Source organism: Melospiza melodia, chromosome 15, assembly GCF_035770615.1.
Source record: "Melospiza melodia melodia isolate bMelMel2 chromosome 15, bMelMel2.pri, whole genome shotgun sequence".
NCBI lineage: Eukaryota > Metazoa > Chordata > Aves > Passeriformes > Passerellidae > Melospiza > Melospiza melodia.
In genome coordinates, this window is record NC_086208.1 from 3,524,654 (window position 1) to 3,550,301 (window position 25,648).

The 25,648-nt window shown below is 54.8% G+C and overlaps 1 protein-coding gene across 1 annotated transcript; it reads right to left on the reverse strand.

The window, feature by feature from the left end:
* Positions 1-461: 461 nt before the first annotated feature.
* STRA6 (signaling receptor and transporter of retinol STRA6) lies at positions 462-25,188 on the reverse strand. The gene is made up of 18 exons (XM_063169410.1): positions 25,110-25,188; positions 19,104-19,256; positions 18,196-18,274; positions 16,857-16,942; positions 15,701-15,836; positions 13,897-14,070; positions 13,044-13,166; positions 12,098-12,165; positions 11,929-12,005; positions 11,212-11,273; positions 10,373-10,553; positions 8,247-8,322; positions 5,585-5,718; positions 4,470-4,587; positions 3,747-3,848; positions 2,823-2,986; positions 2,003-2,140; positions 462-1,228 (listed from the first exon to the last, which is right to left on the reverse strand). Exons 2-18 carry the CDS (start codon positions 19,223-19,225, stop codon positions 1,050-1,052), a joined length of 2,019 nt encoding a protein of 672 aa, XP_063025480.1. The 5' UTR covers positions 19,226-19,256; positions 25,110-25,188; the 3' UTR covers positions 462-1,049.
* Positions 25,189-25,648: the final 460 nt, after the last annotated feature.

Consider the following 25,648-nt stretch of genomic DNA (forward strand, 5'->3'; position numbering starts at 1 on the left):
TCAGAGAGCAGCTCTGGCCACTTCCAAGGAAATCCCAGCATGATCCGACATCTCCATGTGGGGTGGGCTGAGAATTCCCAAGGGAATCTTGAAGAGTTTGGGAGGGATCCACCAGGGGCCTGCTCATTCCAGCCCAAAAAGTTGGGAATTCTCAGATTTAAGAGCAGGAAGAGGTGATCCAGCACCATCTCATTGCCATCCCTATGGGGTTTTATCTCCAAAATTCCCCGTTCCCATTCCCGCCCTTCCCAAAGCTTTGGGAATGTGAAGGGAGCAGTTTTCCCATAAAACCACCCTAAAGTTGGATCACGGATCAGATCCTGACATTCCCAGCTGGAGCAGGTCCCCGAAATCTCTGCTGAGCGAGGTCATCCCAACCATTCCCTGGATTCGGGGCTGGGGTGGTCCCAAATCCTGCTGGAATTGGGGGAATATCCAAGGAAAACTGCACATCCCAGGAGTAGGAACGAGGTATCCATTTATTCTCCTTCCCCTGCACTTCCCAGTGAGGTTTTCCATGGATCCCAGCCCTGGAAAACCCTGGGATTGCCACAAAACCGGGAATGGAAGAGGGCGGGGAGGAGGGTGGGATTTGATCCTTCAAAAATCAGGGAAAAAAACGTTCCAGGAGTGGATGTGGAGCCCAAATGGAGCCGGGATCGGGAAGGGAGAAGACGGGAATGGGAATTTTCTCCCTCGTGGAGTTCCCGGGGTAATTCCTGGTGGTTGAGAATTCCTTTGGCCAGCTGGGGATCCCTCCAAGCTCCTCTTCCAGTTCCCTGGGAATTGTCCCATGCTGGAAAAGCGGCTGAGAAGGGGGATGGCTGCAGGACTGAATCCCAAAATATTTTTGGGATGCTGGGAGCATTTTCCTTGGCTCATCTCCATCCAGGCTGGGCTCAGAGATGTCGCCTCTGGAGCTCGGGAGTGGCTCCGCACAGATTTAGGGATAAACCCTCGGAGAGAGTCTGGAGGCTGGGATAGGGCGCGTGGGAAGCGCCTGAAATTCAGGGATGGGAGATGGAAGATGGGATGGGATTCCCGGGAATTCAGGGTCTGGGAACGCCGAGCTGGGCGCCGTTGGCCGCGGGATCGGCCAGCGCGGTTTTTCGGGAAGCGGTCAGCGAGGGGTTGTGCAGGAGCGTGTAGGCCACCCACCAGCGCGCCCGGATCCGCCGGCTCCGCGCCCTTCCCGGAGCCGGGGGCTTGGGATGCATCAGCTGGAGGCCTGGAAGGAGACGGGAGCAGCAGGGAGAGGATTCAGGGCCTGGAAAAGCACCAGGAGAGCGGGAGAGGGGTTGGGATGAGGTGCAGAGGGATGGATTCCTGCTGGGAAAGGGGAGATTGTGATGGAATTCCTGGCTGGGATGGAATTCCCAGAAGAACTGTGGTTGCCCCTGGATGCGCAAAGTGCCCAAGGAAAGGTTGGATGGGGTTTGGAGCAGCCTGGGATAGTGGGAGGTGTCCCTGGATGGGCTTTAAGGGCCCTTCCAACCCAAAGTGTTCCAAGATTCCCAGATTCCAGCCCCAGCCGCATTTTCCTGGAGCCACCAAGATCCCACCACACCCCAAAGAGCCCCATCCATATCCTGGAGAGGATGGATGAATGGATGGATGGATGGATGGATGGATGGATGGATGGATGGATGGATGGATGGATGGATGGATGATGGATGGATGGATGGATGGATGGATGGATGGATGGATGGATGGATGGATGGATGATGGATGGATGGATGGATGAATGGATGGATGGATGAATGGATGGATGGATGATGGATGATGGATGGATGGATGGATGGATGGATGGATGGATGGATGGATGGATGGATGGATGATGGAAGGATGGATGAGTGGATGGATGGATGATGGATGGATGGATGGATGGATGGATGATGGATGATGGATGGATGAATGGATGTCCCCACAGCAACCAGAGGTGCCACCCACAGGTCACTCTCCTGTCCCTTCCCCCAGTCCCCCCGGTGTCCCCAGGTCCCACCTTCCTCCAGCTGGGTGTCCCGGGGCGGTTCTGGCGGCTCGGGCCGGCCGGGCTGGAGCAGCAGGAAGCAGAAGGCCTTCATCAGCGGGTGGCACTGGCTGACCTCCACCCGCAGGTAGTGGCAGTAGGTGCGGTACCCTGTGGGGACACCGTGCCCTCACTGGGGACAGCACCACCCATTCCCACCCAGAGCCCAGGGATGGATCCAGCTCTGGTCTCCACGCCCCACAATCCCGACAGGAAAATCAGGGGCCACCCTGAGCTCCCTTGAGGTCTCATCTCCTTTATCCCAGGAGATGAGGGGAAACCCCACAGCTCATCCCATTTTTTGGGACACAAATAGCAGGACCCAGCTGGCACCACCTGCTCCAGGTGTTCCATTCCCAACGCTCTGAAGCCACTGTCAATCCCAGCAGGAAAATCAGAGGAAGGCCCGAGGTCCCCTTAGGTCCCCCCTCCTTTATCCCAAGACATGAGGTAACCACTGGTGGAACCCCAAAGGTTATCCCCCATTTCTTGGGATCAAAGAGCAGGACCAAGCAGGAATCAGGAGAAGCCACCTGCTGCCATCATCCCATTTCCAAGCCACCCTCAATCCCACAGGAAAAATGTGGAGGTCTCTTCTTTTTGCCAGGACACGAGGTGACCACTGGTGAAGTTCCAAGGTCACCACTTATTTTTTTGGGATAAAAAGCAGGAATCAGGAGAAGCCACCAGCTCCAGGTGTCCCACTCCCAACATTTGGGGCCACTCAATCCCAGCAGCTCCAGGCCTCCATCCCAACCCCCTGTGGTGGCACGGGGACCTCTCGCTGTCCCACCTGGGTCGAAGGTCTCCACACCGCGGTGCAGCAGGCTGATGTCCAGCCGGCAGAAGTGGACGGCGTTGTAGAGGCCGGAGATGACCACGCGCCACACCGCGGCCATGGAGCCCACCATGACGTTGGTGGGGAAGAGCAGGAAGGTGACGATGTACAGCACGCGCCTGCAGGACACACAGACCCCCGGGATGGCCCTTCCAGGAGAACTCCGGCCACCCCAAACCCCCCAGCCCTGCCTGTGTCCAGCCCAGGTGGCTCCATCCCACTGGGAGAAGCCAACGCCCTCCCAGGCTCCTGGAGAACCGTCAGGAGATCCTTGTCTCCTTGAGAGTGAGGAACCAGCCAAAATGAGGGCATGGGATTTTGGGATGGAGGCCACCAGCTCCAGGAGAGCCTCGCTGACCTGCCGGGAGGACACCTGGGTCCCTCTGTCACCCCAGTCTCTGATGGTGACACCACATGGGAGTGAGGGACATCTGCTGGTAGCCTGGGATGGACTCCAGGAGAGCCTCACTGACCTGCCAGGAGGACACCTGGGTCCCTCTGCCACCCCGGTCTTGGGTGGTGACAACATGTAGGAGTGAGGGACAACACCCGCTGGTTTGGGATGGACACCAGGAGGACATCTCTGCCCTGTCAGGGGGTGGCACGGGACACTTGTGTCCCTCTGTCACCCTGGTCACGGGTGGTGACACCACCCCTGAGTGGGGGACGTCTGCCAGTGGTAACCGACCCCACCTGGCCAATCCTGAGGGATCTGGGCTTGGAAACGGGGCCCGTGGAGCAGGGCCACCCTTGCTGGAGTCACCCCACCAAAATCCAGGCCAGAACATCTGGAAATACCTCAGTGGGAGCCTGGAATTCCTGCCAACCCCCCCTGGGGACAATCAGGGACAACTGGGGACGATGGCGGTGTCCCTGTACCTGTTGGTGATCTCCTTCTGCAGGGAATGCTGCTCCAGGAACTGGAAATGGGCCAGGAGATGCTGCACGAGCACGGCCACCACCAAGGTCAGCCAGAAGGGCCTGGAAGGGCAGGATGGACACTGGGAATGTCCCAAAACACCAGGAATGCCCCAAAACACCGGGAATGTCCCAAAACACTGCCACGGGCAGGAACCCCCAGTGGTGTTGGGAAAACCCCACATGGAGCATCCCAAACCTATCCAGGACCATTCCTTGGGGTTTTCCACCCTTCCCAAGGGATCGCCACATGTTCTGGATCATCCTGAAGAGGAGGATGGACACTGGGAATGTCCCAAAACACCGGGAATGCCCCAAATCAACAGGAAAGTCCCAAAATACCAGGAATGTCCCAAAACACCGCCACGGGCCGAAGCTTCCAGGCATGTTGGGAAAACCCCAAATGGTGTATCCCAAATCCATCCAGGACCATTCCTTAGGGTTTCCAGCCCTTCCCAGCTCACCACATGTTCCGGATGATCCCAAAGAGCGGGATGGACACCAGGAGTGTCCCAAAACACTGGGAATGTCCTAAGGCACCGGGAATGTCCCAAGGTACTGGGAATGTCCCAAGGCACCACTCCAGGCAGCAGAAACCCCCAGCAGGGTTGGAAAAACCCCACACGGAGCATCCCAAACCCATCCTGGGCCATTCCTTGGGGTTCCCAGCCCTTCCCAGCTCACCACATGTTCCGGATGATCCCAAAGAGCGGGGAGCTGGTGCCGAGCTGGAGCGGGATCACCACCAGGAAGGTGAAGGCCACGAAGCAGAGGAAGAAAATCACCTGCTGGATCAGGAGACCTGGAATGGGAACACGGAGCAGGAATCCAGGATGGAACAACAGCTCTCTTTCCCCAGATCCCTGCACGGGGCTTTCCTGACAATCCCATAAAAACCCCACCAGTCCCAAAAACCAGGTCTGCGTTCCCAAGGGGTTGTCCCTACAATTCCTGGGGGTGGAATGAAGATTTTCCCTCTTTTTGGGGTCCCCCTCCCCATTCTCAGGATGATCCAAGCTGGGATGGGAACGAGGAGCCCCCGGAATGCACCGAGGACAAGAGGCTTCCACAGCTTTTCCCACCCAAATATTTGGGATTGAGCCAAACCCAGGCATCATCCTACCCCTTCCTCCTCTTTGAATTCCCAACTCAATTTTTCCAATTATTTTTCCGGTTTTTCCTGATTCCCTGTCATCTGGTGTTCCCAAAATCCGCCAGATCCTGTTTGAGGTAAGGGAGCTAAAAACCCTTCTGGGAGCTGCTGCTTAATCCTTAAGAAAATTGGGATCCCCATGTCGTGATCCCAAAATCCCGTTACCTAGACATCGCTTCACTCCTTCCTTCTCTTTGAATTCCCAACCCAATTTTTCTGATTTTTTTTGCAGTTTTCCCAATTATTTTTCCAGTTTCTCCCAATTCCCAACCATCCGATGCTCCCAAAACCTGCCAGATTCCATTTGAGGAAAGGAGACTAAAAACCCTCTTGGAAAGGGGCGAAAATAGGGAGTTGTCACTTAATCCTAAAGAAAATTGGGATCCCCCATCCCGTGATCCCAAAATTCCGTTACCTAGGCATCATTTCACTCCTTCTTCCTCTTTGAATTCCCAACCCAATTATTCCCACTATTTTTCCAGTTTTTCCCAATTCCCAATCATCCCATGCTCCCAAAACCCGCCATATTCCATTTAAGGAAAAAAAGGGTTAAAAACCCTCTTGAAAATGGGGCAAAAATGGGGAATTGCTGCTTAATCTTTAGGACAATCAGGATCTCCATGCCGTGATCCCAAAATCCCGTTACCCAGGCAGGCAAAGGCCGCCTGGAAGCTGGAGAAGGCCATCCAGCAGACGAGGGATTCCCGGGAAGGCCGCAGGATGTGGGCCTTGGAAAACACGTCCAGCACAGCGCCCTGGTACAGCGCCCGCAGGTTGGACCTGGAGGGAAAATGATCCCGATTGATCCCAATCCCGGGAATGGGGCCAGGGACATCGGGACTGGGGCTGGGGACAGCGGGAATGGGGTTGGGAACACTGGGAATGGGGCCAGGGACATTGGGAATGAGGATGGCGGTATCAGGAATGGGGCCAGGGACATCGGGACTGGGGCCGGGGACAGCGGGAATGGGGTTGGGAACACTGGGAATGGGGCCAGGGACATTGGGAATGAGGATGGCGGTATCAGGAATGGGGACAGGGATATCAGGAATGGGAACATTGGGAATAGGGGTGGGGACATTGGGAATGGGGGCAGGGACATTGGACATTGGGATGGGGATATTGGGAATGGGAACATTGGGAATGGGGTTGGGAACACTGAGAATGGGGACAGGGACATGGAGAATAGGGCTGAGAACATTGGGAACTATGACGGAAATCTTGGAAATAGGAACATCGGGAATGGGGACAGGGACATTGGGAATGGGGATATGGGGAATAGGAACATTGGAAAGGGGCTGGAAACACTGGGAATGGGGCCAGGGACATTGGGAATGGGGATGGGGGTATCAGGAAAGGGAACATTAGGAAAGGGGACAGGGACATCGAGAATGGGGCTGGGAACATTGGGAATTATGATGGGGATATTGGAAATAGGAACATCGGGAATGGGGGCAGGGACATTGGGAATGGGGCTGGGAATATTGGGAATGGGAATATCAGGAATGGAGATGGAAACATTGAGAATGCAGCCAGAGTCATTGGGAATGGGGATGGGGACATTGGGATGGGAATATTGGGAAATGGAATGGGGACATCGTGAATCAGGATGGAGACATCAGGAATGGAGGCAGGGACATCGGGAACGGGCCTGGGAACATAGGGAATGGGGAAATGGGGACGTGGGGAATGGGGATGGGGACATTGGGAATGGGGCTGGGAACACTGGGAATGGGGATTGGAACATTGGGAATGGGGATTGGAACATTGGGAATCAGGAATGGCAACATTGGGAATGAGGATGGGAAGATTGGGAATGGGAACATTGGGAAAGGGGACAGGAAGATTGGGAATGGGCCTGGGAATACCAGGAATGGGGATGGGGATATTAGGAAAGGGAACATTGGGAATGATGCTGGGAATATTGAGAATGGGGCCAGGGACTTTGGGAATGGGGCTGGGGGTATCAGGAATGGGGATGGGAACATTGGGAATTATGATGGGGATATTGGAAATAGGAACATTGGGAATGGGGTTGGGAACACTGAGAATGGGGACAGGGACATCGAGAATAGGGCTGAGAACATTGGGAACTATGATGGAGATCTTGGAAATAGGAACATCGGGAATGGGGGCAGGGACATTGGGAATGGGGATATGGGGAATAGGAACATTGGGAATGGGGTTGGAAACACTGGGAATGGGGCCAGGGACATTGGGAATGGGGATATCAGGAAAGGGAACATTGGGAAAGGGGACAGGGACATCGAGAATAGGGCTGAGAACATTGGGAATTATGATGGAGATCTTGGAAATAGGAACATCGGGAATGGGGGCAGGGACATTGGGAATGGGGATATGGGGAATAGGAACATTGGGAATGGGGTTGGAAACACTGGGAATGGGGCCAGGGACATTGGGAATGGGGATATGGGGAATAGGAACATTGGGAATGGGGTTGGAAACACTGGGAATGGGGCCAGGGACATTGGGAATGGGGATGGGGGTATCAGGAAAGGGAACATTGGGAAAGGGGACAGGGACATCAAGAATGGGGCTGGGAACATTGGGAATTATGATGGGGATATTGGAAATAGGAACATCGGGAATGGGGGCAGGGACTTCGGGAATGAGGCTGGGAATATTGGGAATGGGAATATCAGGAATGGAGATGGAAACGTTGAGAATGCAGCCAGAGTCATTGGGAATGGGGATGGGGACATTGGGATGGGAATATTGGGAATTGGAATGGGGACATCGTGAATCAGGATGGAGACATCAGGAATGGAGACAGGGACATCGGGAACGGGCCTGGGAACATACGGAATGGGGAAATGGGGACGTGGGGAATGGGGATGGGGACATTGGGAATGGGGCTGGGAACATTGGGAACGGGGATTGGAACATTGGGAATCAGGAATGGCAACATTGGGAATGATGATGGGAATATTGGGAATGAGGACGGGAACATTGGGAATGGGAACATTGGGAAAGGGGACAGGAACATTGGGAATGGGCCTGGGAATATCAGGAATGGGGATGGGGATATCAGTAAAGGGAACATTGGGAATGATGCTGGGAATATTGAGAATGGGGCCAGGGACTTTGGGAATAGGGGTGGGACATCAGGAATGGGGATGGGAACATCGGGAAAAGGAATATTGGGAATGGGGCTGGGGGTATCAGGAATGGGACTGGGGTTATCGGGAATAGAAATGCTGGGAATGGAATATCAAGAACAGGGAAATGGGGAATGGGAATATTGGGAATGGGAATCCTGGGAATGCCGGGAGCGGGGCCGGCCCCACCTGTGCATGCCCAGGCTCCGGAGCAGCATGGCGCAGGTGAGCAGGCAGCACAGCACCAGCGAGCAGATGTAGCACACTGCGGAAAAATGGGAAAAAATCCCGGATTTGGGATCGGGAATAATTCCGGGAGCAGGATTTTGCGCCTTGGGGATGGGGACAGAAACATTGGGATTTGCATTGTGCCTCAGTTTCCCCTTTTGTCACTCCCACTGTCAGCTCCCAAGGGGGGATGGACAGGACAGAGCGAGGGAAAAGGGGAAGGGAAATCCAGGAAAATCCCTGGAGAGAGCTGGGATGGGGGTCTTGGGAAAGAGGATCTGCGGGAAACAGGGGAGAGGGAAAAAATGAGATGAGAGAGGTTTGGGGATCCAGGAAAAGCCCCAGAAATCCTCCCTGGAGCTGGTGGGATCTCAAGGAAGGAGCAGGGTATCCCTGCTCTTTCTTTATCCCTGGAATTCCCTGATCCCTGAAATTCCTTTATCCTGGGAATTCTCTCATCCTTGAAATTCCCTCAGCCCTGCTATCCCTTCATCCCTATTCCCTCATCCCTGAAATTACCCGATCACTGAAATTCCCTGCCCCCTGCTATTCCCTGATCCCTGCTATTCCCTGATCCCTGGAATTCCCTGATCCCTTTTCTTCCTTCTTCCCTGCTCTTCCCTCATCCCCCATCCAAGGATTTCCACTCTCCGGGGATCCAGGCCCATCTGTCCGCTTCCAGCACATTTCCAAGCCTGGAGCATCTGCCGCCAGCTCTTCCCTCTGGCTCTTCCCTCTGGCTCTTCCCAACGGCTTTTCCCGGAGTCTCTTCCCGCCTTGGCACGTGCCAGCCTGGCACAGCCCCATCCCTGCCAGCTGCTCCCGAAATCCCGCTGAAATCCGCCCAATCTCTGTCATCCATTCCCAAAATCCCCCTGGACTTGGCCCCATCCCATCCCCTGGGCCAGGAATCTTCCTCGCATGCCCCTGGAATCCTCCACATCCCATCCTCCTAAAATCCCCCTGGAATCCACCTCATCCCATCCTGCAGGTGAGGAATCCTCTCAAAATCCCCTGGAATTTGCCCCAGCCCGTCCTCCAGGCAGGGAATCCTCTGCAATCCCTCTGGACTCCTCCCTGTCCCATCCTCTGGGCAGGGAATCTTCTGGAAATCCTTCTGGACTCCTCCCCATCCCATTCTCTGGGCCAGGAATCCTCTGGAAATGCCCCTGGAATGCTCCCAGTCCCATTCTCCAGGCAAGGAATCTTCTGGAAATCCCTCTGGAATCCACTCAATCTCATCCTCCAGGTGAGGAATTCTCCCAAAATCCCTCTGGAATTCACCCCCTGGAATCCACCCCATCCCATCCTCCAGGGGATGAATCCTCAGGAAATCCCTCTGGAGCATTAATCCGGCTGGGATTGGGATCAGGATCTGGATTGGGACTGGGATCGGGATCAGGACTGGAATCGGGATCTGGATCTGGATTGATATCCAGATTGGGATGTGGATTGGGATTGGGATAAGGATCTGAATTGGGACTGAGATCAGGATTGGGATTGGGATTCGGATTGGGATCGTGATTTGGACTGGGATTTGGATTGTGATTGTGATCGGGATTGGTATTAGGATCCGGATCACGATTGGGACTGAGATCAGGATTGGGATTGGAATTTGGATTGGGATCTGGATTGGGATCATGATCTGGATTGGGACTGGGATCGTGATCGTGATCAGGATTGGAATCAGGATCTTGATTGGGAGTAGGATTGAGATTGGGATCCGGATTGGGACCGGGATCCAAATTGGGATCCAGATTGGGACTGGGATCGGGATCAGGATCTGGACTGGGACCGAGATCAGGATTGGGATTGTGATCGGGATTGGGATCATGATCTGGATTGGGACTGGGATCAGAATTGGGATAGGGATAGAGATTGTGATTGTGATCTGGATTGGGACTGGGATCATGATTTGGATCGTGATGGGGATAGTGATCAGGATCGTGATTGGGATTGGGATCTGGATTGGGATCTAGATTGAGATCTAGATTGGGATCCATCTTGGGATTGGGATTGGGATCGGGATTGTGATCATGATTGGGATGGTGATCAGGATCGGGATTGGGTTCGGGATGCGGCTCCACCTTCCAGCGCCCACAGGAAGTGCCGTGCCGTGCGCAGCTCCTGCTCCAGGTCCCCGGGCACGGCCGCGCCCTGCGAGGGCACGAGCCCGAACTGCACCAGCAGCACCACCACGTCCTTGGTCATTCCCGCCCGGATAATGCGCAGCGCGGGCACCACGGCCACCAGCAGCAGCACGGCCACCTGCGGGACACAGGGACACCTCAGCTCCGGCCCGGATCCCGCGGGATTTCGGGATTTATGGCTCAGATCCCATTAAATTTCAGGATTTATGACTCAGATCCGTGGGATTTCAGGATTTATGGCCCAGATCCCACAGGATCTAAGGCTCAGATCCCACAGGGTTTTGGTATTTATGGCTCAGATTCCATGGGATTTACAGGTCAATTCCCATGGGATTTTGGGATTTAAGGCTCGGACCCCACAGGATTTCAGGATTTATGGCTCAGATTCCATGGGATTTAAGGCTTGGATCCCAAAGGATTTTGGAATTTATGGCTTGCATCCTGTGGGGTATTTGGCTCAAATCATGTGGGATTTTGGGATTTACAGCTCGCATCCTGTGGGATTTTGGGATTTAATGCTCAGATCCCACGGATTTCAGGATTTACAGCTGGGATCCCGCAGGATTTACAGCTCAAATCACATGGGATTTTGGGATTTACAGCTGGGATCCCATGGGATTTAGAGATTTACGGCTGGGATCCCACAGAATTCTGGGATTTAGGGATTTACAGCCGGCATTCTACAGGATTTTGGGGTTTACGTGAGTGTGGAATTCCAGAAGGAATTTAAATGCCATTCCTGGGTGGGATCCCTCAGGATCCTCTGAGAATGTCACCTGGTAGACGGCGATGACAGCCACGGTGACGGATACCACCAGCTTCAGTGGGATCCGGAATCCTGGAAGGAAAATTGGGAATTTTTGGTGGTGGAGCAGGATCAGGGTGCACCCAGCAAAGGGAACACCCTTTGGAATGGGATTTTCGCAGAGAATTACTGCTGGGATGGAGAGTTGGGAATGGACAGATGGGTCCATCCTGCTTTTCCATGGAAACTTGGGATATTCCCTGCCCCCTTCATGGATGGGAATGGCTCTGCATTCCCAGGATTTCACCCCCTCTGTGCAGGACAATTCCCTTCCGTGGATTTATGGGGCTTCCATGAGGATTCCATCACTCCCAGGACCACTTTTCCATGGATTTATGGGGGTTCCCATCACTCCCAGGACCACTTTTCCATGGATTTATGGATTCTCCATGAGAATCCCATGACTACCATGAATTTATGGGGCCTCCATGGGGTTCCCACCATTCCCAGGTCTCTCTTCCATGGATTTATGGGGCCTCCATGAGGATTCCAATCACTCCCATCACTCCCAGGACTCCTTTTCCATGGATTTGTGGATCCCTGCCCCAAGCATGGCTGGATTCAGGCTCCAAGCCAGGCCAGGCTGGACAGGGCTTGGAGCAACTCAGGATTTTGGGAATGGCCTGGCTGATCCATAAATCCCAACCCCAACCGTGCCCAGATTCCATGGAATTTTCCAGGTGCTCACCTTCCTCGGGAATGTAGATGTAGGAGAGCAGGTAGGAGCGGATCCGGGAGCCAAGGCTCTCATCAATCTTGACGGAGCTGCGGGAGGCGGGAGAGGGTGACATTCCCCACCTTGGGAACGGGAATTGCCGGCAATGGGATTTGCCGGGAATGGGAATTCCCATCCTTACCTCCCTTTCCGGTCCCGCTTGGACAGCAGGGCCTTGAGGTACTTCCTGTAATAGCTTTTCCCGGAAATCTGGGGATAACGGATGGATTTGGGGTGGCAGAGCTGCCCTGGCCCGGGTGTATCCCGACAGGAATTCCCGAGCCCGGGCCAGCATACGGAATGTGTGATGTTGGTACAGAAAAGTGGGAATAAAGTGAGATTTTGTTCCCAAACCCCTGTGGGATCCCTCGTTCCCCCATGAGGGGTCACCTCAGGCCTTTCTTGCTTTTCCCTCCTCTCTTCCCAACAAAGCTCCGAGGATTATCCGGGAAAATGAGGAGAGCCCGGAGCCGGCCTGAAGGGAGCCATTGATGGCAGGAGCCTCTTGTGTAAGGGATTTATCCTGGAGGAATTTCCCAACCCCGCTGCCGGTGCTGGGACAGTAATGGAGAACCCCCAGCAGGGCGAGGGAACACGTGGAGATCCCAATCCCAATTTCAATCCCAAAACCAGGAGAGCAACGGAGAACCCTCAGCAGCAGAGCTGGGAGGGCAATACATGGAGATCCCAGTCCTGATCCCAGTCCCGATCCAATTCCAATCAGGTTCAATACCAATCGTGATCCTGATCCCGACCCCAATCCCAATCAGGCTCTCAATCCTGATCCTGATCCCAACCCTGATCCTGGTCCCAGTTCTGGTCCTGATCCCAATCCTGATCCTGATCCTGGTCCCAGTTCTGGTCCTGATCCCAATCTCGATCCCAATCCCAATCCCAATCCCAATCCCAGTCTTGATCCCGATCCCAATCCCGATCCTGATCCCGATCCCGATCCCAATCCCAGTCTTGATCCTGATCCCAATCCCGATCCCGATCCCGATCCCGATCCTGATCCTGATCCCGATCCTGATCCTGGTCCCGATCCCAATCCCGATCCCGATCCCGATCCCGAGTTCCCGTGTCCGTACCCGCGGCTCGGGGCTGTCCCCGTTCCGGAGGCTGCGCAGGAGCTGTGCCGGGTACCAGAGGCTGAGCAGGGACAGGGACAGCAGCGCGGGGATGTGGGACAGCAGCGAGTACAGCCGGTGGATCTGTGTGGGACACGGGGTCACTGCCACCACCCTTGGGGACATTGGGTCACTGCCACCATCCCCTGGGGTCGCTGCCACCACCCCTGGGGACACGGGGTTACTGCCACTGTCCCTAGGGACACAGGGTCACTGCCACCACCCCAGGAACACTGCCACCACCCTGGGGACACTGCCACTACTCCCAGGGACACCACATCACTGCCACCACCCTGGGGACACTGTCACTACTCCCAGGGACACCACATCACTGCCACCACCCTGGGGACACTACCACTGCCCTGAGGACGCTGCCACCACCCCCAGGGACACTGCCACCACCCTGGGGACACAGACACAGGGTCACTGCCAGCAGCCCAGCCAGGGGACACTGCAGGGACACACTTGGGGCTGGCCAGGGAGCCACAGCACCTCAGGGACACTCCAGGGAGCCACCTCTGCCCTGGGCCACCTCTCTGTCCTTTTCCCGGCCTTGGGGCAACTCAGGGTGGTGACAAGGGAGCCACAACCCCTCAGTGCCACCACAGAAAGCTGTGCCACCTCAGGGACACTCAAGGAGGTGACAAGGGAGCCACAACCCCTCGGGGCCACCCCAGGAGGTGACAAGGAAGTCATGGCCCTTCAGGGCCACGCCACCAAGCTGTGCCACCTCAGGGTCACTCAAGGAGGTGACAAGGGAGCCAAGACCACACAGAGCCACCCCAGGAAGCCACGACACCTCGGTGCCACCCACCTTGGGTGCCAGGGGACACTGCGCGCGGTGCCAGGCCTGCGCCCCGCAGTGTCCCCAGGCCAGCAGGGTCCCCGCGGCGTAGCCCAGGCGGTGCCGGGGGCCGGCGCAGGCCAGCAGGGGCAGGTACAGCGCCGGGAAATAGAGCAGGGCCAGAACCTTCCGGAACTCTGCACGGTGACACCGCGGGTCAGGGGTGACACCGACGGAACCGCGAAGGGACACACCACCCTGGGACATTGTCACTGCCCTGGGGTCAATGCCACCGCCCCAGGGATACCAAGTCACTGCCACCACCCCAGGGACATGGATACCACCCCACAGATACTGCATCGCTGCCACCACTCTGGGGACACTGCCACCCTCCCAGGGGACACTGCCACCACCCCAGGGACACAGGGTCACTGCCACCAACCCAGAGGTCACTGCCACCATCCCAGGGACACTGCCACCACCCCAGGGACACAGGGTCACTGCCACCACCCCAGGGACATAGAGTCACTGCCACCCTCCCAGAGGTCACTGCCACCACCCCAGGGGACACTGCCACCACCCCAGAGGTCACTGCCACCACCCCAGGGACACAGGGTCACTGCCACCACCCCAGAGGTCACTGCCACCATCCCAGGGACACTGCCATCACTCCAGGGACACTCCCACAACCCCAGAGGTCATTGCCACCACCCTGGGGTCAATGCCACCCCCCCGGGGACACTGCCACCACCCCAGGGACACTGCCACTACCCTGGGGACACGGCCACCCTCCCAGGGATACCAAGGCACTGCCACCACCCTGGGGTCACTGCCACTACTCCAGAGGTCACTGCCACCACCCTGGGGACACTGCCACCACCCTGGGACACTGCCACTACCCTGGGGTCAGCGCCACTGCCCCAGGGACACAAGGTCACTGGCACCACCCTGGGGTCAATGCCACCACTCTGGGGACAAGGGGTCACTGCCACCAGCCCAGCCAGCCCTTCCCAGGGATGGGGATTTGGAAACTCTGAGCCCTTTCCATGGAGGGATTTGGGGTGTTCCAGGGGTGCCATTTTGGAATTCTGAGCCCTTCCCAGGATGGGATTTGGGAAGTCCGAGCCCTTCCCAGAGTGGAGATTTTGGGAACTCCGAGCCCTTTGTGGGGTGGGGATTTGGGAATTCTGAGCCCTTCCCAGGATGGGATTTGGGAACTCCGAGCCCTCCCCAGGATGGGATTTGGAAACTCCAAGTCCTTCCCAGGATGGGATTTGGAAACTCCAAGTCCTTCCCAGGATGGGATTTGGGAACTCCGAGCCCTCCCCAGGATGGGATTTGGAAATTCCAAGTCCTTCCCAGGATGGGATTTTGGGAACTCTGAGCCCTTCCCAGATGGGGATTTGGGAACTCCGAGCCCTCCTCAGGATGGGATTTGGGAACTCCGAGCCCTTCCCAGGATGGGATTTAGGAACTCCGAGCCCTCCTCAGAATGGGATTTGGGAACTCCGAGCCCTCCTCAGGATGGGATTTGGGAACTCCAAGTCCTCCCCAGGATGGGATTTGGGAAGTCCGAGCCCTTCCCAGGATGGGATTTGGGAACTCCGAGCCCTTCCCAGATGGGGATTTGGGAACTCCGAGCCCTCCCCAGGATGGGATTTTGGGCATTCCGAGCCCTTCCCAGAGATGGGGTTGGGTATTCCAAACCCTTCCCAGGTGGGGATTCAGGAACTCCGAGCCCTGCCCAGGGTGGGATGTGGGCTCTCCGTGTCTCACCGCAGGCGGCGGGTGACGCCGTTGTTGTCGCCGTTGTTGTCCCCGCGGGTGTCCCCATTGTTGTCCCCGCCGTGGGTGGCAGCAGTGGCAGCGGGTCGGGGTCCAGCAGCAGCCGGCAGAGCTCGGAGCAGAGCAGCGCCAGCACCGCCGCGGCCACGGCGCGCTGCCCGTCCTGCTCCAGCAGATTCCCGGGGCTGCAGGAATCGGCACCGGTCGGGAATTCCGCTCCTTCCAGGGAGGGGATTTCGGGAATTCCCGCTCGTTCCCAGGGAGGGGATTTTGGGAATTCCGGGTTCTCTCCAATGATGGGATTTTCAGATTTCCGAGTTCTTTCCAGGGTGGGGATTTTTGAATTCTGAGCGCTTTTCAGGGAGGGATTTTGGGAATTCCCGCTCCTTCCCAGGGAGGGACTGCGGGAATTCTGAGCCCTTCCCAGGGAGGGACTGCGGGAATTCCACTCCTTCCCAGGAAGAGACTTTGGGAATTCCCGCTCCTTGCCAGGGAGGGATTTTGGGAATTCCCAGGGAGGGGATTTTGGGAATTACGAGTCCTTTCCATGGAGGGCATTTTGGGAATTCTGAGCCCTTTGCAGGAACGAGATTTTGGGAATTCCCGCCCTGTTCCAGGGAGGGATTTTGGGAATTCCCGCCCTGTTCCAGGGAGGGATTTTGGGAATTTCCACTCCTTCCCAGGGAGGGATTTTGGGAATTCCCGCTCCTTCCCAGGAGGGACTTTTGGAATTGCGGGTCTTCTCTAGGGAAGGGATCAACTGGGTTTGGGAATTCTGAGCCCTTTCCATGGAGGGTATTTTGGGAATTCTGAGCCCTTTCTAAGGAAGGATCAGCAGGGTTTGGGAATTCCAAGTCCTTTTCAGGATGGAATTTTGGTAATTCCAAGTCCTCTACAGGAAGGGATTTTGGGAATTCTGAGCCCTTTGCAGGGAAGGGATTCTGGAATTTTGAGTCATTTCCATGGAAGTTGTTTTGGGAATTCTGAGCCCTTTTTAAGGAGGGATCAGCAGGGTTTGGGAATTCTAAGTCCTTTTCAGGAAGGAATTTTGGTAATTCCAAGTCCTCTACAGGAAGGGATTTTGGGAATTCTGAGCCCTTTGCAGGGAAGGGATTCTGGAATTCTGAGTCATTTCCATGGAAGGGGTTTTGGGAATTCCAAGCCCTTTGCAGGGAGGGAACAGCAGGATTTTGGGAATTCCATACCTGAGCAATCCCGGGACGCCGTTCCAGCAGCTCAGGTGGAGCCGGCGGCGCTTGACCAGGAAGGACAAGGCCAGGAGCACAGCCAGCTGGAACGGGATGGAAATCCATGGAAAAGGGTCCTGGAGTGCTGGGAACCCCATGGAGACCCCATAAATCCATGGGAAAGAGATCTGGGAATGGTGGGAATGATGGGAACCCCATGGAGACCCCATAAATCCATGGAAAAGAGACCTGGGAATGGTGGGAATGATGGGAATCCCATGGAAGCCCCATAAATCCATGGAAAAGGGTCCTGGAGTGATGGGAACCCCATGGAAATCCCATAAATCCATGGGAAAGAGATCTGGGAATAGTGGGAATGATGGGAACCCCATGGAGGCCCCATAAACTTGTGGAAAAGAGACCTGGGAATGGTGGGAATGATGGGATCCTCATGGAGACCCCATAAATCCATGGAAAAGGGTTCTGGGAATGATGGGAATCCCATGGAAGCCCCATAAATCCACGGAGAAGGGTCCTGGAGGGCTGGGAACCCCATGGAGACCCCATAAATCCATGGAAAAGGTCCTGGCAATGATGGGAGTGATGGAAACCACATAGAAACCCCATAAATCTATGGAAAGGAGACCTGGGAATGATGGGAACCCCATGGAGACCCCATAAATCCATGGAAAAAGTCCTGGGAATGATGGGATGATGGGAACCCCATGGAGGCCCCATAAACTCATGGAAAAGAGACCTGGGAATGGTGGGAATGGTGGGAATGATGGGATCCTCATGGAGACCCCATAAATCCATGGAAAAGGGTTCTGGGAATGATGGGAATCCCATGGAAACCCCATAAATCCATGAAAAAGGGTCCTGGAGTGCTGGGAACCCCATGGAGACCCCATAAATCCATGGAAAAGGTCTTGGCAATGATGGGAGTGATGGAAACCACATAGAAACCCCATAAATCTATGGAAAGGAGACCTGGGAATGATGGGAACCCCATGGAGACCCCATAAATCCATGAAAAAGAGACCTGGGAATGGTGGGAATGGTGGGAATGATGGGATCCTCATGGAGACCCCATAAATCCATGGAAAAGGGTTCTGGGAATGATGGGAATCCCATGGAAACCCCATAAATCATGGAAAAGTGTTCCGGGAATGATTTGGGAGGAATTTTGAAGTTCTCGTCCCACAGGGAAGCGAAATCCCACAAATCCAGGAATTCTGGGATGGTTTTGGTGGGAAAATCCATCCAAGATGAATGGGAATGGAACGTGGGGATGTGGGATTGGGGTTTTTTCCGGGAATTTTGGGGTGGGGATGGGGATTTTGGGGCGGATACTCACGGAAATGGGAGCCATGACGGTGTGGTACAGCTGGGGGGAGATTGTGGGGTGGCATTCCGGGATGGCATCGGGAAAAAGGCTGGGAAAAGGTAAAAATCCCAGATTTGGGTGGGTTTAATCCTAAAAGGGCTGGGGAAAAAGGGGAAAAATCCCAGATTTTGATGGGAATAAATCTGGGAATGACAGGGCTGGCCCCAAAAATTCCAGGGCCAAAAATCCAGGAATAAATCTGGGAATGACCAAAAATTCCAGGATTTTTAGAGGGTCCAAAACTCCATGGGAAGGGGACACTCGGGGACATTTTTGGGGACATTTTGGGGATATTCTGGGGATGTTTTGGGAATATTTTTGGGGATATTTTTGGGGACATTTTTGGGGATATTTTAGGGACATTTTGAGGCCAATTTTGGAGACTTTTTGGGGACACATTGGGTATATTCTGGGGACATTTTTGGGGACAATTTTGGGGACCTTTTGGGGACATTTTTGGGAATATTTTGGGACCAATTTTGGAGGCCTTTTGGGGACATTTTGGAGACATTTTTGAGACATTTTTGGGGATATTTTGGGGATATTTTAGTGATATTCTGGGGACATTTTGGGGCCAATTTTGGGAACGTTCTGGGGTCACTTTTAGGGCCATTTTGGGGCTGTTTTGGGCACATTTTTGGGGCCAATTTTGGGGATGTTTTGGGGACTTTGGGGGGATATTTTAAGGACAGTTTTCAGGACATTTTGGGAGATATTTTGGGGCCATTTTGGGGGAATTTTGGGGAATTTTTTGGGGCCACTTTTGGGGACATTTTGGGGGACATTTTGGAGACCTTTTGAGGACATTTTGGGGACATTATTTGGGACACTTTTGGGGACACTTAGGGACATTTGGAGGACATTTTGGGGCCACTCACTCATCATGAGGCGCAGACTCCGTGGATTCGTAGATGTACCAGTCGGATCCCAAATCCTCATCCAGGAAAATTCCCGGCTCCAGGGGGGAGTCCCGAAATCCCACAGAGCCGTTGGGGGCCATGGCCGCCCCTCCCCCACCGGGGCCCTCACGGCTGGAAAAGCGGGAAAAATCCCGGGAAAGTGAGAAAAAACCCTGGGAAAGTGGGAAAAATAACAGGAAAGTGGGAAAAATAAAGGGAATATGGGAAAAAAACCCAGGAAAGTGGGAAAAAACCCGGGAAAGTGGGGAAAAAAGCTGAGAAAAACTCTGGGAAACTGGGAAAAATATGGGAAAGTGGGAAAACGCCAGGAAAGTGGTAAAATGCCAGGAAAGTGGAAAAAATTACAGGAAAAGAAGAATGGGGGCTGGAAAAGCGGGATGAGGACTGGAAAAGTGGGAGGAGACTGGAAAAATGGGGGAAACACCAGGAAAAGTGGGGAAAAAGCCAGGAAGAGAGGGGGAAAATGCTGGGAAAAGAGGGGGCTAGAAAAGTGGGAAAGACCCCGCAAAAAAGGGGAAAAATGCTGGGGAAAGAGGGGAAAATGTGGTGAAAAGAGGGGAAAACTCCTGGAAAATTATGAGAGAAGTGGGAAAAACGCCAGGAGAAGTGGGGAAAAGTGAGATAGGGAGCGGAGAATTGGGAAAAACGCTGGGACAAGAGGAAGAGTGCTGTGAAAAGTGGAGAAAACGCCTGGAAAAGTGGGATGAGGGCTGGAAAAGTGGGGAAGAGATGGGGAAAATTCTGGAAAAAGTGGGAAAAAAGCCGGGAAAAGCGGCTCTGATCCCAATTCTCAGCAGATCCCGCAGCCGGGGCGGGGCCGCTCCCGAGGCTGCGGAGCCGATCCCGCCTTTGTTTGGGTTTTTTTGGGAATTCTCGGAGCTGGGAAAGCGGCGCGAAGGTCGCAGGGGGGAGGGGCCGCGGCGCTGTCCCCAAAGTGCCACCAGCGGCGACATCGCGAGCCCGGGGACTGTCCCCAGCGCCATCCCGGGAATTCCGGATCAGTTTGGTGCCGGGACAACCCCAAAAATGTCCCCAGATGTCACCTGAGGGCTTGGGGACACCCCGGGAGCAGATTTGGATGGCCCCGATGTCCCCAAGGGACAGCGGGAGCAGCCCCAGGGACATTGGGGACATTGGGGACATTGGGGACATTCCAGAACTTGGGGACATCCCGGGAGCATCTCAGGCATGTCACTCCCCAGTGTCCCCAAGGGACAGCAGGAGAATGTCCCCGGGGACATTCCAGGATTTGGGGACACGGTTCGGGAACGTCCCCAGTGTCCCCAAGGGACAGAGGGAGCAGCCCCAGGGACTCTGGGGACATTGGGGCCGTTCTAAAACTTGGGGACACGGCGGGAGCAGCTCCGGGATGGCCCCGATGTCCCCAAGGGACCGCAGGAGCAGCTCCAGGGACAACCCAGGGATAGGTCAGGGGTGTCCCCAGGGTCCCCAAGGGAGAGTGGCAAGGACACCCCAGGGCTTGGGGACACCCCGGGAGCAGCTCCAGGATGTCCCTGATGTCCCCAAGGCAGTGAGGGGACAGCGGGAGCAGCGCCAGGGTCACCTCGGGATTTGGGGACACGGCTTGGGGATGTCCCCAATGTCCCCAGGGCTGTGAGGGGACAGCTGGAGCTGGCTCTGCTCCAGCCCTGCAATTCCCTCAGGATGGGGATGGAAAATTGGGGATTTGTGCCTCCCTTCCCAAAAATCTACTGGGAATCAGAACCTGCCCCTCCAAAGGTGATCCCAAATCCCAGTTTGGGATCCCAGCAATCCCAAACTCCATTCCCAAACTCCATTCCCAAAATCCCAAACTCCATTCCCAAATCCCATATCCCAAACCCCAAACCCCACCCCAAGGCCCGTCCTCAAACCCATCCCAAATCCCAATTTGGGATCCCACAAATCCCAATTTCCAGTTTGGGATTGCAGTGATCCCAGATCCCATCCCAAATCCCATCCCAGGTTTGGGAGCTGGGTTAGGGTTAGGGAATTGGGAATGGGGTTTGGGATTTGGGAATGGGTTTGGGAATTGGGAATTGGGATTTGGGTTTGGGATTAGGGATTTGGGATTTGGGATTTGGGTTTGGGAATTGGGATTTGGGAATGGAGTTTGAGATTTTGGGAATGGGGTTTGGGATTTGGGATTTGGGATTTGGGATTTGGGATTTGGGAATGGAGTTTGGGATTTGGGGAATGGGCTTTAGGATTTGGGATTTGGGAATGGGGTTTGAGAGTTCCTGACTTTTTCAGCCTCCCAGGACATAGGGAACAGCTCATTCCTAATTTTCCCACACAGGGAAAGGCTCATTCCTGATTTTTAGTGAAGGCCTCGTTCCCGATTTTATGGAAGGGCTCATTCCAAAATTTCCCTGATTTTCTGCCTCTGGAGCACCGCAGGAATTGTTCCCCCATAGAATTGGATCCCTCAGCTCTTTCTTGACTCCCAAAATCCCAAAAAAAGAGGCGGGAAGACCAAGATCCCAGCGGGATCCGCATTCCCGGCCGAGCCCTTCCCAGCTCTCGCGTTTTCCTTGGAATCCGGTCCCGTTTTCCTTGGAATCCGATCCCGCCGCTCCTCCCGCGACCTTGGAGCCCTCCATGAAACTCCCGCCCATCCCCCACCCCCTGCTCCCGGGAACTTCGGGATCCGGGAGAAAACCGGGAATGGGATCTGGGAGGGAATGCCCAGAATGAAACCGGGAAGGGGAAAAGGATCCAGGAGGGAATTCCCAGATCCCAAAATAAAACCGGGAATAGGATCTAGGAGGGAATGCCCAGAATGAAACCGGGAAGGGGAAAATGATCCAGGAGGGAATTCCCAGATCCCAAAATAAAACCAGGAATGGGATCCGGGAGAGAATGCCCAGAATGAAACCGGGAAGGGGAAAATGATCCAGGAGGGAATTCCCAGATCCCAAAATAAAACCGGGAATGGGATCCGGGAGGGAATGCCAAGAATGAAACCGGGAAGGGGAAAAGGATCCAGGAGGGAATTCCCAGATCCCAGAATGGAAGTGGGAGCGGGAAAAGGGGATCCAGAATAAAACCGGGAATGGGAGTGGGGTCCTGGAAGGAATTCCCAGAATAAAACCAGGAAGGGGAAAAGAATCCAGGAGGGAATTCCCAGATCCCAAAATAAAAGTGGGAATGGGATCTAGGAGGGAATTCCCAGAATAAAACCGGGAAGGGGAAAAGGATCCAGGAGGGAATTCCCAGATCCCAAAATAAAAGTGGAAATGGGATCCAGGAGGGAATTCCCAGATCCCAAAGTAAAACCGGGAATGGGATCCGGGAGGGAATGCCCAGAATGAAACCGGGAAGGGGAAAAGGATCCAGGAGGGAATTCCCAGATCCCAGAATGGAAGTGGGAGTGGGAAAAGGGGATCCAGAATAAAACCGGGAATGGGAGTGGGGTCCTGGAAGGAATTCCAAGAATAAAACCAGGAAGGGGAAAAGGATCCAGGAGGGAAATCCCAAATCCTGGAATTAAACCAGAGGGGGAAAAGGGGATCCAGAATAAAACTGGGAATGGGAGAGGGGTCCTGGAAGGAATTCCCAGATTCTGGAATAAAACTGGGAACGGGACAATGATCCAGGAGGGAATTCCCAGATCCCAAAGTAAAACTGGGAATGGGATCCAGGAGGGAAATCCCATGATAAAAGTGGGAATGGAAAATGGATCCTTGAGGGAATTCCTGGATTCCTGGAATAAAACTGGGAAGGGAAAAGGGGATCCAGGAGGGAATTCCCAATTCCTGGAATTAAACCAGGAAGGGAAAAAGGGGTCCAGAATTAAACTGGGAAGGGAAAGAGGATCCAGGAGGGAATTCCCAATTCCTGGAATAAAACTGGGAAGAGGAGAAGGATTCAGGAGGGAATTCCCAGAATAAAACCAGGAATGGAAAAGATCCATGAGGGAATTCCCTGATCCCAATCCAGTTTTTAATCAAAGTGATCCAAATTTCATTCCAGGGTTTTCCAGGGAATTCTTGGGCCAGGGGTTGGGATCATCAGGATTGCCCTTAATTCCCATTCCCAATCCCTGCAAATCCCAAAAGTGGATTTAGGATCAGATCCCAGCCCAGCACCCCCCAGGAGACCCCAAACTCAGCGATCCAACCCCAAAACGATCCCAAAAAACGCGATGGGAACAAAGGGACGGAGCTCCTGAACCCCCAAAGTCTCTCCCAGGGATTTTTTGGGAAAAGCCTCTGGAAAAGCAGCCCCAGAGCTCTCCAAACCCCACAAACATCCCAGAGACTCCCAAGAGATTCCGGGACCGTCCCAAGGGATTGTGGAACTTTTTCCCTGACCCCATTCCCAGTTCCATTCCCATTCTCAACCCCATTCCTGTTGTCCTTGATCCCACCCCAAAATTCCCCCCAAATTCTTCTGGTTCCCCATTCCCAGAATCCTTGGAGCTGCTCCAGCTTTTCCTAACCCCATTCCCAACCCCATCCCCAATCCTATTCCCAATCCCATTTCCAACCCTATTCCCAATCCTATTCCCGACCTCATTCCAAATCCCAACCCCAAAATCCCCACAAGTTCCCCCATTCCCAAAATCCTGGAAGCTGCTCCAGCTTTTCCTAACCTCATTCCCAACCCCACTCCCAACCCCATTCCTGTTCTCCTTGATCCCACCCCAAAATTCCCCCCAAATCCCCATAGTTCCCCCATTCCCAAAATCCTGGGAGCTGCTCCAGCTCTTCCCAAACCATTCCCACCCTACTCCCAACCCCATTTGCATTCCCAATCCCATTTCTGATCCCATTCCCATCCCCATTCCCAATCCTATTCCCGTTCTTCTTGATCCCACCCCAAAACTCACCCCAAGATCCCTACAGTTCCCCCATTCCCAAAATCCTGGGAGCTGCTCCAGCTTTTCCCAACCCCATTCCCAACCCCGTTCCTGACCCCATTCCCAGTCCCATCCTCCCATTTTCCCCCAATCCCATCCCAAAATTCCCCCAAAATTCCTCCAGTTCCTCCATTCCCAGAGCCCCGGGAGCTGCTCCAACTTTTCCCAACCCCATTCCTGATCCCATTCCCAACCCCATTCCTGATTCTCCTTGACCCCATACCAAAATTCCCCCCAAATCCCTGCAGTCCCCCCATTCCCAGAATCCCAAATCCTGATCCTGGGATTCTGCAGCCCCCAGGGAAAGGAAAGCCCGGGGGGTGAAATCCCTTCTAGGGAGTGGAATTTGGGAATTTTTTGGGGGATTTCTCTGATCCTGGAATGCCAGAACCCCCAGGAAAGAGAAAACCGGGATGAAAGCGTTACTGGGGGGCGGAAATTTGGGATTTTTCTTGGAGTTTTTTGGGATTTCTCTGATCCCGGGATTCTGCAGCCTCCGGGAAAAGGGAAACCAGGGGTTCAACCCCTGCTAGGGGGCGGAATTTGGGATTTTTTGGGAATTCCCGCACCCTCAGGGCAGGATTTGGGTCGCTAGAGGTGAAATCCCTGCTGGGGGCCTGGAATTTGGAATTTTTGGGATTTTCCTGATCCTGAGATTCTGCAGCCCCCAGGGAAGAGAAACCCGGGATGAAAGCGTTTCTGGGGGAGGGGGGGCAGAATTTGGGATTTTTTGGGGATTTTTGGCAAGTCCCGCACCCCCAGGGCAGAATTTGGGATTTTTGGGAATTCCTGCACCCTCAGGGCAGGATTTGGGTCCGCTGGAGGTTAAATCCCTGCTGGGGGAGGGGAGGAATTTGGGATTTGGGGATTTTTGGGAATTCCCGCATCCCCAGGGCTGGATTTGGGTCCCCTGGGGGTTAAATCTCTGCTGGGGGTTCGGAATTTGGGAATTTTTTGGGGGGATTATTGGCAACTCCCGTACCTCCCGGCCAGGATTTGATCCCAAAATTCCCACCCTGGGACCCGGGAGATGAAACAACCTAAAAACCACAAAAAGGGGGAGGGGAAAAGAGGGAAAAAAACCCGAAATCCCGGTTTACCTTTTCCTTCTTTCCTTCTTTCCCCTCCTTCCGGCCGCGGCCGCGGCTCCCCCGGCGAGCCGAGCCGAGCCGAGCCGAGCCGAGCCGAGCCGAGCCGAGCCGGGCTTTGCTAAGCTCGGTCTAAAGGCCGGCCCGGCCCGGCCATGCAGCTCGGGACGCTGCGGAGGCTGCGGGAACTGCGGGAACTTTGGGATTTAGGGAAAACTTTGGGATCTTTATCCCCTCCATGGAGCCTTGGCCGGGGGCCACGCGCGGGGCTTTGGGGATTTAAACCCGGCCCAGGGGCCCCCGAGGGGGTTCGGGGATTTAAACCCGGCCCAGCGGGGCTTGGGGCTGAGCTCGGGGGGGGAGGAGGCGGCTCCGAGCTTTTCCCGGGATTTGGGAGTTGCTGGGATGGACGGGGAATGTCGGGAATGGGATGGGAAACTTTGGGATGAGGAGCGGCGGGAACGGAGCGCGATCCTTGCCCCCAAATCCCACAAATTTCTTGGGGTTTTTTCGGGAATTTGAGGCTAAATCCCCTTAGGATGGAGGGGGGG